The sequence below is a fragment of the Phodopus roborovskii genome, unplaced genomic scaffold (assembly GCF_943737965.1).
Source record: "Phodopus roborovskii unplaced genomic scaffold, PHOROB, whole genome shotgun sequence".
Lineage (NCBI taxonomy): Eukaryota > Metazoa > Chordata > Mammalia > Rodentia > Cricetidae > Phodopus > Phodopus roborovskii.
In genome coordinates, this window is record NW_026126651.1 from 825,993 (window position 1) to 841,461 (window position 15,469).

Genomic DNA, 15,469 nt, shown 5'->3' on the forward strand with positions numbered 1-15,469 from the left:
AACAGGAATGGTTCTCTTCTCTCTCTCTCTCTCTCTCTCTCTCTCTCTCTCTCTCTCTCTCTCTCTCTCTGTGTGTGTGTGTGTGTGTGTGTGTGTCATCCCCTCTCTCTCTCATTCTCTGTCTCTCTGTCTCTCTCTGTCATCCCCTCTCTCTCATTCTCTGTCTCTCTCTGTGTGTGCGTCTCTCTCTCACACACACACACACAAAGGAAAAATATAGATAAATATTTAAGAGAGCATGTGGCATATAGCTATGATCCCAGGATTCAGAAGCTGGAAGCAGGAAGCTTGGGAGTTCAAGGTCAACTTCAGCTACATAGCAAGTTCTAGGCCAGCCTGGAATATATGTGAGCCTGTCTGTCTGAGTCAGTGTTCTATTTCTGTGAAGAAACATAATGACTATGACAACTCTTATAAAGGACGACATTTAATTGGAGCTTGCTTACAGTTCAGAGGTTTAGTCCATTATTTTCATGGAGGGAGACATGGTGGCAGGTAGGCAGACGTGGTGCTGGAGATGGAGCTAAGAGCTCTACGTCTGGATTGGCAGGCATCAGGAGGACAGAGTGACACTGGGCCTGGGCTGAGCTTCTGAAACCTCAAAGCCTCCAAAAAGGCCATGCCTACTCCAACAAGGCTACACCTCCAATAACGCCACATCCTGAGTCTATAGGAGCCATTTCATTCAAACCATCATACTGTCTCAAAAACAAATCAACAAGTATCGATTAATCAGCAGTGATAAGTGTAATGTGCATGGCACAAATACAGGTTCAGTACGGTTTTATGTTCACATCAAAGTGAAAAAAATTGGAAAAAAAATTGTTAAGTTCACCATCGTTCCCTCTTATGTTTTGTATTCTAATGTGCTATTCCCTCACAAAAGACACTCACTGGTTTTAAAAGTCAGGAAACAGAAGCCAAGTTAAGACATTTTGGATAGCTCCTCAGCATCCACAGTGCTCTGTCTTCTGACTTTCTCTGAGCTGTGTTCATCAGTACATCCAAAATAGCTACGCAGAGTTGAGCAGTGTCTCTGTCAAATTGTCTATCATTTGTCTGTCTGTATATCTGTCTCTCTCTCTGTCTGTCTATCTATCTACCTATCTATCTATCTACCTACCTACCTACCTACCTATATACCTAACTACCATCTACCCATCCAGTTTGGGTTTGGATGTATATGGTCCACATAGGCTTATATTTTTGGACATTTGGTACCCAGCTGATGGCAATATTTCCTAAAGCCACAGAGCCTTTCAGACATGTGTTCCAACTTGTAGAAGTAGGTGTCCGGGTCTGGGCCTGGATGAGGGATATCTACTTTTGATTCTGGCCTGAGCCCACTGTTTCCTGACCCACCAAGGAATGTGGAGTTCCTGCCACATAGAACCACTGTCTTAAGCACCTCATTGCCTTCCTCACCATGAAAGATAGAAAGCATGGGCCATAATAAGCCTCTCCAGCCTTAATGCTGGAAAAGTAACTGGCACATACAACATGAAACTAGAAGGGATTGTTTGGGTAGAAAAAGGGGATTAGCAACTGAGAGAAGACAGACGGGAGACGAACAGGGATGAACAAGGCCAAAGCACATGATACTGTTGGAAGAAAATATTGTCACAAAATGTATCACAGTGTAAATAATACATGCCAGTTTTTAAATAAAAGTTAAACCTAAAAACCAATCTCGGGACTGGAGAGATGGCTCGTTGGTTTAGAGCACTGGCTACTCTTTTAGAGGGCCTGGGTTCAATTCCAGGCACCCATGTGGCAGCTCACAAACCTCTGTAACTCCAATCCGTGGGATCTGATGACTTCTGCAGGAACCAGGCATGTAACTGGTGCACAGACATACAAGCACGCAAAACATCCACACACATACAGTTAAAAGAAAGTCAAGCTTATGGTTTCCTGGACACAATAGTGGTTGCCAGAGCCTGAGGATTGGGTGGACAGGGAGTGCAGGGGCGTGAGCATCAGCAGAACTCCCTTGTGATAAGAGGAATGGCTGTGAAGTCCTGGGCAGGACACTGGCCAGCTGGGACCCAGTGTCTCTTTCACCCTGTGGCAGCTCTGCTCCCTCCAGCCATGGCACCATGCGGGTCACTTGTGTGACTTTATCTCCGAGTACTCAGTGATGTCCTGTGACCCCTGTGGACTCCTGGGCTTCATCTCATGGAAGCTGATGGATGCATAATGGACCTCTTCCTCTGTGGATGAGGGGGCCGCCTTGGCTGTGGGAGGTGGGGGTTCAGAGCTGCTGTCGGCCTGAGGTTCAGCCAGGGCATTCTGTGTAAAGAGAGGAAGAGAGAGTCAGTGTAGGACATCAGGAACCCTTGAGACCCCTCATCCACTATCCCACATACATTTACCATTTTAAATTGCATGTAGGTTGCGTAGGGGTATATGCAGGCATGGTGCAGTGCCCATGGAGTCCAGAACAGGGCATGCGAGTCCCTAGAGCTGGAGTTAAAGGAGGTGTGGGTGCTGGGAACTGAACTTACACCTTCTGCTAGAACAACACTCTAAACCACTGAGCCAGCTATCCAGCCTCCCGTGTTGACGCTTGTTGAACTCCTTCATTCCTACTTTCTCCAAACATTTAATACTTAACGAGCGCCCAGTCTTCCTAGCTCCACCAGCAAGGTACTATCTTTGTCTCCTTTTATAGGTCTGAAGCTGAGATGGACATAGGCAAGCAGCTTGTCCAGACTCCCTGTCAAAGCTGGTGCACAGCTAGACTCAGGAGGCAGAGGCAGGAGACTCGCCACGAGTTCAAGGCCCACCTGAACTTTCATGGCAGGCCATAAAGAGAAAGCCAAACCAAAATCCCAGTCAAAACCATAGTGCAGTAGTTCTGGTCCCAACCCCTAGTATTGTTCTAGGAAAGCTTATGCGAGGTTCATGGATGGGGGCTGGACACTCCAAGGTGGGATGGGTGTGCTTGGCACAGGACCACGGCCTGTGCTTCTTTTTCTTGATCTGTGTGAGGTGTGGGTGTATGTGTGAATACAGAGGCGAGAAGTCTGTGCCAGTGTCATCCTTTATGGTGCTCTGCCTTATCTTTAAGACAGAATGCCTCACTGAACCTGGAGCTCAGCATTTTGGCCAGGCCCGGTTGCCTCTACCCCCACTCCAGCACTATAGGTCTGTGCCACTGTGCCTGGTTCGTCATGGGTGCCAGTGACCCAAACTCAGCTCCTCACGCTTGCAAGCTCGTTAAGAAGCACCGAGTCAACTCCTAGGCCTCAGCCTCGTGCACTTCCTTCATTAACCGAGGATGGGTATGGCAGGGTCTATGTGAACACTCAGCAGATTGTTTCTGTAACCCTGCACTTGGGAGGCTGTGGCAGAGGGACTCCTGTGAGCTCGAGGCCAGTCTGGACCCCACCACAATTACTGGCTCTGACAGGAGTCTATAGCAAGACACACCTCACAACCAAACAAATGAGTCAACAGATGCCTACTTGTGACTTGTAGGGGCAAAGAAGGGTCAGTGACAGATGTGTAGTGCCCTGAATCCCTGACTCAGGCATGGTGCCTACCTTACAGAGCACCTAGACTCTGTAAACGTGTAACTAGGAGGAGCTTCACAGGTGGCACTGAGCTAAAAGCCAGATCAAATGCAAGCTATGTGAACATGCACTCAAACATACTAGGCTGAAAGAAAGAAGAGACAATGCTTTTAATATGAATAACCCGAAGGGTACCCAAGTTTAACCCTGCCCATATACCCTGTTTATTATGGTGTGTGTGTGTGTGTGTGTGTGTGTGTGTGTGTGTGTGTGTGTGTCAGAGAGAGAGAGAGAGCAAGAGAACAGGTTAGTGTGGTACCCATGGATGCTGAAAGAGGATGTTGGATCCCATGGAGCCAGAGTTACAGGCAGATGTGAGCTGCCTGATGTGGGTGCTGAAACTGAGCTTGGGTCTCCTGGAAGAGCAGAGAGCATTTTGAAATTGTTAGCGATCTCTCCATCTCTCTTGCACACCTTTAAATGTACTCAGGACACCAACAGTTGCCTAGAGTAGGGCAAAATCATTGACCATAAAGTCTATTTTATAATAAAGTGTTGAATAGCTTGAGCAATGTATTGAGTAGCCACATTAAAAAAAAATCCCTACAATGGTGGTGCACACCTTTAATCCCAGCACTCAGGAGGCGGAGGCAGGTGGAGCTCTGTGAGAGCTACAGAGCAAGTTACAGAACAGCCAGGGCTGTTACTCAGGGAAACCCTGTCTTGAAAATGAAAAAGGAAAAAGGAAAGAAAAACCATGAGCCACACACGTCATGGCCTTGGGGCCGTGGACTTGGGGGGGGGGGGCTGTGGCCCATGGCTGTTGTCCACAATCGCAGGAGAGTATTGCTGCTGGTAGTAGTAAATAATCAAAACTCAAACTTTGAAAAATGATTTCCACAGAAAGGGCTTTGCCTTGATGTGATGTTAAAGCTAAAAACTTCTAAGATGGGCTGGCAAGATGGCTCAGGAGGTAAAGGTGCTTGCTGCTTACTGGATGACCTGAGTTCAATCCCTGGAACCCATATGGTGGAAGGAGAGAACCAACTCCTGAAAGTTGTCTTCTGACTGCTGCATGCACACCCTGGCTTATACACACACACATACACACACACACACACACACACACAGACACACACACACACACACACACACACACACACACCAAGCACCACACAGACACTGAACACAAGCTCAGCCTGACCTATAAGCACAGTGACCTCTACACTCACTCACACACGCACTCTCTCACACACACACACACACACACACACAGAGAGAGAGAGAGAGAGAGAGAGAGAGAGAGAGAGAGAGAGAGAGAGAGAGAGAGAGAGAGAGAGAGAGAGAAATGAATAAATGTAATAAAATTCTTAAAAAGGAGACTCATAAATCTAAAATGTTGTTAAGTGGAAACATTGTGAGCCTGGAGATTTGTACCTGAACCCTCAACCCTTGTCAATCAGTAAAACAGTATACACAGAGTTGGAGAAATGACTCAGAGGTTAAGAGAACACACAGCTCTGCTAGAGGACCAGAGTTCAGTTCCCAGTATCCACGTTACCTGTAACTCCAGCTCCAGAGGATCTGACTCCCTCTACTGTCCTCCGTGGGTACTGTACTCAAGTGTGTGTATTCACACATGTAATTAAACAGTAATAGTAATAAGAGAGAAAGAATGGAGGGAAGGAGGGAGGAAGGGAGGAAGGAAGGAAGGAAGGTAGTTTTGGCTATTCAAGACAGGGTTTCTCTGTGTAATAGTCTTAGCTGTCCTAGAGCTTGATTTGTAGACCAGGCTGGCCTTGAACTCATAGAGATCCTCCTGCCTCTGCCTCCCAAGTGCTAGGACTAAAGGCGGTTGCCACCATCACCCAGCTTTGTAACTAGTTTTGTTGTTGTTGTTGTTGTTGTTTTGTTTGTTTGTTTGTTTTTGTTTTGTGTTTTCAGTCCTCTGTTTTGCCCCAGACTATTTCATGTAGTCTCTTTGCCCTCAAAGACTGGCACCTCTCTCCTGTCTGCTCAAGGCAAACATCTGTGTCAGCTTCTAGCCTCTTTCCCTCAGCATCCTCCATCTTCTGTTACACAACCCCACCCTCAGCCCACACTTACTCCCTTCATTTCGACTTCATGTGCTGTCCAGCAGCCAGCCAGTCCAGATTTCCTCCACATCATCTCCAGCCTCCTTTCTGACGCCTGTGCCTCTGTGTTTCCCTTGCTAAAGTTTTTTTCCTGCCTGTTGCATCCAGAGGTGTCCACAGAAGTTAGATTGTTGCTTCTAGAAATTAGTTAGATTGTTCCTTCTCCATGGAGGTTACAGTTAGATTGTTCCTTCTTGTACTCGCTCTTAGTGGTTCATTTGTTCGGAAATGATTTACACACTCAAGTTCTGCAAACTTACTTCCTGTGGTGGCCCATGCTTCCCTTGTCCCTTTACACAGCCCTTGTGGCTGCTTATCCACTTGCTGGCTGACTCTTGAGAATTGGTGCCTGCTCCTCCCTCTACCTGGAGTAATCAAATGGAAGAATCCAGTCTCCCTCACCACTCACCAAAAGCACATTCAACCTACTGAAAATATTTAAAAGCCATGCCTCAGGTAAAGACTGAGAGCCAGAGCAGAGAAAGAATACCTGTAATTTCTCAACAGCAAACAACTCATCCAGAAAAACAGACAAAGACCTGGAATGGAGATTTCTCCAGAAAGATATACAGAAGAGAAATATTCACTGTTATCATTAGAAAACACGCATTTAATCCACAAAGAAATAACACCTCACACTCATCAGGAAATCCACTATGAAAATAATACAAAAGAAAACAATATCTCCAGTGTTGCTGAACATGTGGAGAAATGGGACTGCTTGTGTATTTCTGGTGAAGATGTAAAGTGTGTTGTATTGAACACACAGTCTTGGCCTCTCACATCTGTGAGTGTGCACCTCACAATATTAACAGGTAGAAGACACTCAGAAGTTGGCTAAAGAAACTGTGGTACATACACATATTACCAACCTTCTAGAAAGGTTAGGAAACATGTAATATGCTACAACGTGAGGAATCTTGAGTACATGTGTTAAATGAAGAAAGCCAGTGACAAAAGGAGAAATACAGCGTGACCCCACACCGGAGGCATCTGCAGAAGACACACACACACACCACACACAAGCACACACACGCACACACACACACTCTCACATACACACATGCAGACACACACAGACACACACAAACACACACAGAGAGACACACAGAGACACACACACAGATACACACACCCACATACACACACACACAGACACACACACACACATAGACACACATAGACACACACAGAGAGACACACACAGATACACACACACAGACACACACATACACAGAGACACACACAGATACACACACCCACATCCACACACACACACACACACAAACACACACACACATAGACACACATAGACACACACAAACACACACACAGAGACACACACAGATACACACACACAGACACACACATACACATAGACACACACAGACACAAACACACACACAGACAACACATACACACACACACACACACACACACACAGAGAGAGAGAGAGAGAGAGAGAGAGAGAGAGAGAGAGGTGGTAGATGCTAGGGGCTTGGGGAGGGAAGCATGGGGAGCCAATGGAAGATGTTGCTCAGTATGTAGTTTTAGTTTTTCAAGATGAAAAAGTCCTAGGCATCTGTTACACAACTGTACATGTGGAAAAGGACAACAACAGTGAATTTTATGTCACAAGGGGTTGCCAAAATCTAAAGCACAGATGATAGACAGACAAATGATAGATGGACAGATAAATAGACAGACAGATGATAGATAAATAGGTGATGATAGATGGATAGATAGAAGATAGATAGGGATAGAAGATAGACAGACAGACAGATGGTACACAACTAACCACACAGCCTATCTTCCCAGCAATAAATGTCTCTTTTACATCATATTCATATAATGCTCTTTGTTGTTTGAGTGGTTTGACAACCACTTGTCTAGAATAAAAGATGACCAAGCCCTAAGTTCTCTAAGGATCTTCAAAGATGGGTTGCTGATACCCAGTCTTCTGGCTTCTTCGTAAGTACTCAATATTCCACAAACGGATGAAAGGATGGGACCCAGAGCAATACCTCAGAGGTAAAGCAGTGCTGAGTAAACATGAGAGCCAGAGTTTGGATCCCCAGAAATGGCACAAATACCAAGTGGGTGTGGTGGCCCACCTGTAATTATAACTTTAGGAGGCAGAGGTAGAGGCTCCTACAGCAAGCTGGCTAGTAAACTAGTGGCATTGCCTCAATGACAAGGTGGAAGAGCCAGTAACAATGACTGTTAACATCAACCTCAAGCCTCCTCTTGTATGTGCATCCATATGCGTGCACACTCCTACACACACACACGCACACACACACGACCTCAATGACTGACACTTCAGCACCATCTTAAAATTAGCATCCTTCCCATCTCCCCATGTGAGGTTGAGGAGTTTGGGCTTTTATGTTCTAAAGCAGCCCTTGAGTCAAATCCAGCCCACTGTTCAGTTTTACAAATAAAGCTTTATTAGCACACAGCCATACTCATCTATTACATATGGCCTATGGTGTTTTTGTGTGTGTGTGTGTGTGTGTGTGTGTGTGTGTGTGTGTGTGTGTGTTCCAACAGCAAAGCTGAGCAGCTACAGAGTGAGCCCATCCTTCATAAGAACTTTGGGAGATGTTACTATATTCAGTGTAGTGGCATCTTACCTTGCCAGTGAACTTGTAGTGGTGGCTACACCCTTTGGGCATGGTTTCAGGTGTGGGCATGATTTCAGGTGGTAGAGGAGGGGCTGGCTCTGGCTCTCTTGGGTTGTAGAGAGCATCAGAAGAGCAAAGACTGTATCTTTTGAATCAGGAAGACTGGGGGTGGCTATTTACTCTGTGTAAGTCCTTCCCTAATGCACACCTATTTGTCATTTATCTTGGGTCTGGAGAACTAACTCATTTAAACCCTGACCCAGTAGGGTCAGGAAGCAGATATTCAAATGCAGAGAAAGTGGATAAAGCTCATAACTTGTTCATGGTAGCAGGCAAAGGAGGCCAAGGGTAAGGGAAGAGGGAGGAGGAAGAGGAAAAGGGACCCACTGAGACCGAGAGACAGAGAGAGGCACACAGAGAGAGGGAGAGTTAAAAGGGAAGATGGAGAGAGAGAGAGAGAGAGAGAGAGAGAGAGAGAGAGAGAGAGAGAAGAAGAAGTGGGAGAGGGAGGAAAGGATGTAAGGAAGAAGAGGAAGAGGGACCCAGAGAGAAAGATGGAGAGACAGATGGAAGGAGGGGGAAGAAAGAAAAAGAGGGAAGGGAGGAGAGACTCAGAGAAAGTCTAAGGGGTAGGGGGACATGGGGGAGGGAGCATAGAGGAAGGAAAGGGGAAAAGAGAAAGGAAGAGGGAGGGAGAAAGAGAGAGAGGGAGTGACAGAGAGACAGACAGGCAGACAGACACACGCTCCCAAGTAGTCTCTCTCTCTCTTACACACACACACACACACACACACACACACACACACACACACACACACACACAGAGTCATGGCAGTAGTCAGAAGTCCTGTAGCTTGGTGCCTTGACAGGGGAGACTGGATGAGAACCCATAACTTGAGGCAGAACAGAAGAAAAGGAGAAAGGTAAGCAGAGTCTTCTTCCCTGCCCAACCAGAGAGCAAGTGCCCTGGAGGACACTGCCTGCAATTATCAAGTTGGGGAATGGATTAGAGAGGGCTGCTTGCAGGACACCCAACTTGGAGAACACTCAGCAAAAAAAACCTGAGCTCCATCTCAGGGGTGGTGTCCAGGCAGGAGGATGCTGGGTTTGAACACATGCACACTGCTCACCCACCTGAGAAACTGAGCCCTTGAGGGCATTTGAATCTGGAGCTTCCACAGCTGGCCTGGCTGGTCTCCTCCTATAGTATCTTACCCTGGGTACAAAGACAATGGGGGGAGCCTCTCAGTGTGAGCAGGAGGAGGTAGGGCTGGCATCCCCCCCAAAACACACACTTGCAATTAAGCCTCTGTAGGGTGGTAAGGTGGCTGTAGTCTTGTCCCAAAGGCTCCTCTGCTGAAAGGTGGCTCCCACCATCTGGGACAATGGGGCCTGAGGGTTGCAACACTCCAGAGTCCCACACACTGACCATATGCCTAGACAAATCTCCCCCAACCTCAGGTGCCCCACCCACCCAGGTCCCTCCTCCAGGCCTGGGCTCAGGGTCAGGTATTAGGCTTGTTCCTCATCACCCCAGGTTGTCATCCCCACCGACAATGGTACTCACGCCAGGAGGACAATGCAGCAAAAGAGGAAGAGGAGAGTTGTGGTGCCTGCGCCCACAAAGGCCCCCACAGTCATTCCAGATGAAGTTGTGCTGCCTGCAGAGAGAGAACACTAAGAAAACGCCCCTCCTCTCCTACCCTAGCCCCTTCAGGAAGCTGGACCTTCTGCCTGTCTCACGCCCTTCCCCCTCAGATAGCCAGAATAGGGACTTGGGTGGAAGGGATAGATGGAAGGACCAAAGATGTCAGAGGGGGCATTAAAAAGCTAGGCGGCAGTTTGACCTCATTTAGTTTGGTATCTTATTCAGCATAGGATAAAGTTTGCATTTTTAATGGGATCATTAAATGTATCTCGGTACATGTTAGGGCCCGGTTTCCAACCCCAGATTCACAAACAGGCAAAGGAAAATATCATCACAGCCAGATGTAATGAAGAATGCCTGTCATTTCAGCTGTCTCCGAGGCTGAGGCAGGAGCATCTCAAGTTCAAGGGGTATTTGGGCTATAGACTGAGTTCAATGACTGCCTGGGAAACTTGGTGAAACCCTATCTCAAAATAGAACTTAAAAAGAGGGCTGGGGATACAGGTCAGCTGTTGAGTACCTGCCTAGAATACCCCAGTGAGTGGCTGGCAGTGTGGCTCAATGGTAGAGCCCTACCTAGATTCCCCAGTGAGGGGTTGGGGTGTGGCTCAGCAATAGAACCCTGCCTAGAATCCCCCCAGTGAGGGACTGGGGCCTGGACCACCACACAGGCTTGACTACGGAGTTGTTGTCCATTTGTTTTCATATTGTTTTGTTTGGTCCACCTTTCTCTTGAATTTTATGCTCTTGGAAAATTCCCCTTCCTTCTGGCCTGCAGAGGCAAGGACCTTGTGTACAGAGCTCACCCGTCTAAGTCCCTGTCCCTCTCCTCAGGATTTGCTGCTTCCTGGGATGACCCCCTCTCTGACCCACATGTCCTCCTTTTTGCAGGAATTAGATGGTGAGACTCTGGGTATTTACAGGCCTCACAGCTCAGTACAAGCTGGAGCCTCGCGCCCTGTGACAAATGGGAACACTGCAAGGATGGGCCAGGGGTTGCCCTCCCGCCTACCTTTGGCCCACAGGTCACTTACGCAGTGGATACAGTCTCAGGGAAATGTGTTGGGAGCCCAGGGCATTCTGAGCCTGGCAGGTGTATATTACTTCATGCTTAAGATCCACGAGAAATAGCTCGAGGATCCCAGGTTTGGACAGCTTTGAGGACAGATTCCGGTTATTCCAGGTCCAGTTCAGGGTTGCAGGGGGATTGCTTTCAGTGCTACATAAGAGGCCTAGAGACTGGCCCTCAGAGACCTGAAGAAATGAGCCGTTCTGCAGGGTTATGCATTCTGTAGAGAGAGAGAGAGCCAGTGTGATGAGATTAAGAGAAGGGACACTGGAACCCAGTGAGAATGGGGTGCTGATACACCAATAGGGAGCAAAGGGTAGGAAAACCCAGCCTTTTAGCTGCCAGCACAGCAACAAGCTAAACTTATTTCAGTGTGAGCTACTTGACTGTAGGCCTTAAAATTAGAGAGAACATGTGAGCCACATATATATTTAGAGTTAATTATGAAGACAGACAAACTGGGGAGGAGAGAGAGAGAGAGAGAGAGAGAGAGAGAGAGAGAGAGAGAGAGAGAGAGAGAGAGAGAGAGAGAGAGAGAGGAGAGAGAGAGAATTGAAGTCAGACTGGCCACCAACTCATGATGTAGCAATGTAGCAAGAATGACTTTGAACAGCTGACCCTCCTGCCTCCACCTCCCAAGTGCAGGTGTGTTCCATCACACCCAGCTTATGTGGTCCTGGGGATGGCACCCAGCCAGGGCTTTAGGCATGCTTGACAAGTTTGGGTTTTGTTGTTGTTGTTTTATTTTGTTTTGTTTTTTTAATTCCATTAATTGAGCCACATGTCCTGCATTTAGTTTATTACTCAGAGACACACACTTGTGGTCACAGATACAATACCTATTCACTGTTCGTTGCCGGTGGCAGAATGAACTCCCTGCCTTTGCTGCCCATTGGCATTAGAAACCCACGAATTACCAGCTGGTGGTGGCAGAGCACGCCTTCAATCCCAGCACTCAGGAGGCAGAGGCAGGCGGATGTCTGTGAGTTCCAGACCAGCCTGGTCTACAAGAGCTAGTTCCAGGACAGGCTCCAAAGCCACAGAGAAACCCTGTCTAAGAAAACAACAATAACAAAAAGAAACCCAAGAATTGGGTTTGTCTGTGCTGGCTACTGGGGTCATGAAAACCAAAGATAATCTCTGCTACTGAAACCTGGTTCCTCTCAGGACCTCAGGGGGGCAAGCCCAGGCTCAGCCAGCCTATGTGGGCAGGACACTGGTCACTTGCAGTGTGGAGACTGAGCTTCTGAGAACAGAGCTCTGTGTGTGTTCCGAGTGCCTGACCACGTCTCTGCACCAAAACCCAGAGCACAGCTTTGGGGATATGTAGGCAGATCCATAAGTGGGGACAAGGTCCTGGACAGTGTGGTTCTTCTGTGTGCATGTCACCCTGTGCCTATGGTGATCTAGGGACATGTGCAGGTCTGGAGGAGTAGGGGTGGATAGGCTGGTGGTTCAGAGGGGATGGTCCAGTGGTTCCCTGACAAGGAGCCTCGTCTCCAGGTGAGTGCCGTGTGAGGAAGAATGATTCCTACCCTGAGCCGAAGAGGTACAGCATCTCCTACCTGTGTTAGCTCCTTGATAGACAGTGACAGTCAGATTCCTTGGAGCATCTAAGAGAGAATGACACAGTGGACACATCAGCCTCCCTCGGACCCCAGCAGCTGTCTAGGTGGGTATGGCAGGGGGCTATCATCCTGACAAGCCCCCTTATCAGGATTTTAGGACCCAGTGTCAGGACCCTGAGCCCACCCTGGGGACCACTTTTAAAAAAGGGCAACAACCCAGCCCAGCCTCACATAACACGTTGAGACGGATGGTCATTCTTGTGGTCACGCCAGATCCAGGCAGGGTCACCTGACAAGTGAGGTTGGTGTCATGGTCCCAGGGCTGGGGGATGACAGTCAGCACTGAGGAACCAGTGGTGTTGGTGCTCAAGACTGACACAGAGGCACCAGTCCAGGAGAAGGTGGGGGACCCACAGGCCCAAGGCGCAGAGCAGGTCAGGTTGCTGGGACGGCCCGCCTCCAGGGTCTTCGGGATAATGATGCGGGGGGTTTCAGTGAAGGCTGGAGAGGAGAGGGGAGAATTGGAGGCAAGCCCGGCTCTGACCCAGCTCCTCCCCTGAGCCCTGATGCTCAGACCCAGCTATCCCAAGCCTGCCCTGTGGCACCCATGATGGCTTCTCTGCAAGTCATGCCTGACCTGTCACATGCAGAGTCATCTTGTTCCGAAGATAATTAAACTTCGCTTGTCCTCTCTCCAGGCGAAAGAAGTAAGACCCGACATCCTCCTTCCTGGTCTCTTTGATGTCCAGGGAGCAGTCATTCCTCCCTGGGTGTCCCAGCAGGGAGAATCGGCCCTGGGTCTCCTTCAGTACTAGCCGCTGTGGGTTATTTGTGGCCACTGGAGAATCAAGCTCTTTCTTTCCTCCATCCCAGAACCAGTATCCATGAATGGGGTCTGAGTCAGTCCATTTCTCCTTGGGGTAGGAGAACTTACAGGGTATCAGGACACACAGGCCTTCTTGCACCACTATCTTCGTTTTCACACTCAGAGTGTAACCCTTCAGGGCGTCATCTCCACCCTCTACCCCCTTCACGCCCCAGAGCAGCAGCAACAGCAGCAGCATGTCCAGCTGGGCCACCAGAAGTCTGTCTCTCTGGGCTCTTCTCTGAGGAACTAAGAGGTGCAAGGCCTGGAGGAAGCCCCACCCGAAGCAGGGGTGAGGCCAGGACAGTGGCTGCCTTGGGAGGAGGAGCTTCACACCCAGCACTGTCAGGCCCTTCAGCCTTGAAGACCAGCCACTCAGCACCCAGATCTACTCTCGAGGCCAAAAACAGGCAACTGCCTCTCCCAAATTCACCCATGTAGGGATTGATCCCGTGTTCTCCCTCTGTGTGCAAACCTTAGCCTTTGAGCGACATGTTCTGCCCAGTGAATATGGGTTTGCTCCATCTAGGGCCCCCAGAGCCTCCCCTGGGGCTGATGATATTGGTGGAGTTGGTGACGGATCTAGGGCATAGGGGAGAAGAGGGACTGGGAGATGCTGGCTGAGGAGCAACCATCCTCTCCTGCCTCCCTTAGCAGTTTGTCATGGCCATGCCCTCTCTGTACAGTTCCCACTGTGCAGGGAGGACAGATCTCAGGCCCCTGGGGCATTGGTAGAGGAGGCACAGACTGCGGGTACAGCTGCTCTGAAGGGGTGGATGTGAGCATTCTTCCTATTAAAACCCACCAAGGGTGCTGGAGATGCAGCTGCTTCTAATGCACAGAGCTCTAGGCTCCATCCCCAGCACCACATAAATTGTGTGTGGTAGACTGTCCCTGCAATTCAGCACTTAGGAATAGGAGGCAGGAGGATCAGGACTGCAAGGTCAACCTCAGCTACATAATGAGTTTCAGCCCAGCCTTGGCTTCAGCAGAACTTGTCTCATAACATGCAAACCAAACCAGACCAAACACAACAAAAGCAAAGAATACACCAAGGCCACAGAGGGGAGTCTCACTCACTGGGGAAGACTCCTGGGGAGATGGAGGCAGAAGTACTTACTGTACAGTGGGAATTGGTACAGAAGATTGTCAAATGGAAATTCAGTGTAACTGATCTAAGAGGAGAGGAGTTATGTTGGAGATGCTTGTGACTTCCATCTGACTATCAGACTTGTGGGGACAAAGGGCCCCTGATGAATTAAAATCTCCACAGGACTCCCACATTGGACAATGGAAAAGCTAAAGTCCAGATGACATCTAATCTACAGGATGGACTCATACCCAGGATGAATCTAGTTTTGACAACTTATTAGAACACCTTGTGGGCCAAACAAGGATACGTCAGCGATGGGCAGTACCGTGCGTGACCAGAACTGCTCAGTTATCCATGGCTCTTGCCCCTGATTAAACCTCAACCAAACCCTGAAGATGGACGTGAGGGTCACGGAAACCCTTTATTGTTTCTCTTCCCAGTGTGACCACGTTACCTTAGATCTCCCTCTTTCTCGTGTTGGTGTAAAGAGGGTGAATGCGGCCAAGCCGGGGTGTTGGGGTTACTAGCACGCAAGAATTGGCCTTGAAAACTATAATAACACAGATTTTTGGAAAAGGCAAAATTCCCTTCCTTGTTCGAGGATGGATTTCTTGTTGGAGATGGAATTCAGGATTATTCACATTAGGCAAATGCTCTACCCCTGAGCCACACCCCAGCCAGACAGGCTCTGTGCTGCTGAGTCGTGCCTTGCTGCTGTCTCTTACTGTCCCCTTGCTCCAGAGACGGCTTGTTTGCTCAGGGTCCCCTGCCCACCAGGGATTCATGTAAACAGAGGAAGTGAAGTGAGGAATGCCAGCCTTTCATTGTCCACCCTCAGGAATGACCAGCAATTCCTAGAAGAAGACTGATTAATTTGTGGTGGGAGGTAGAAGGGAATGGAAATAATCCTAAGAGTTTGAGCCTCTTTCAACTAGTGTCGGTTTTC

The 15,469-nt window shown here is 48.6% G+C and overlaps 1 protein-coding gene across 1 annotated transcript; it reads right to left on the minus strand.

Moving 5' to 3' along the window:
* Positions 1–409: 409 nt before the first annotated feature.
* Positions 410–13,639, minus strand: LOC127213900 (sialic acid-binding Ig-like lectin 12). The gene is made up of 7 exons (XM_051174356.1): positions 13,203–13,639; positions 12,797–13,066; positions 12,563–12,610; positions 10,963–11,217; positions 9,848–9,941; positions 9,415–9,496; positions 410–2,292 (listed from the first exon to the last, which is right to left on the minus strand). The coding sequence occupies exons 1-7, from the start codon at positions 13,627–13,629 to the stop codon at positions 2,107–2,109; spliced, it is 1,362 nt and encodes a 453-aa protein (XP_051030313.1). The 5' UTR covers positions 13,630–13,639; the 3' UTR covers positions 410–2,106.
* Between the last annotated feature and the right edge of the window lie 1,830 nt (positions 13,640–15,469).

Coding starts and splice junctions, on each gene's coding strand:
- LOC127213900 (XM_051174356.1), bottom strand. CDS start 13,629: ATGCTGCTGCTGTTGCTGCTGCTCTGGGGCGTGAAGGGGGTAGAGGGT. Junction 11,218..12,562: donor CTATCAAGGAGCTAACACAG/GTAGGAGATGCT, acceptor CTCTCTCTACAG/AATGCATAACCCTGCAGAAC. Junction 9,942..10,962: donor CCTGAGACTGTATCCACTGC/GTAAGTGACCTG, acceptor CTCTCTCTGCAG/GCAGCACAACTTCATCTGGA.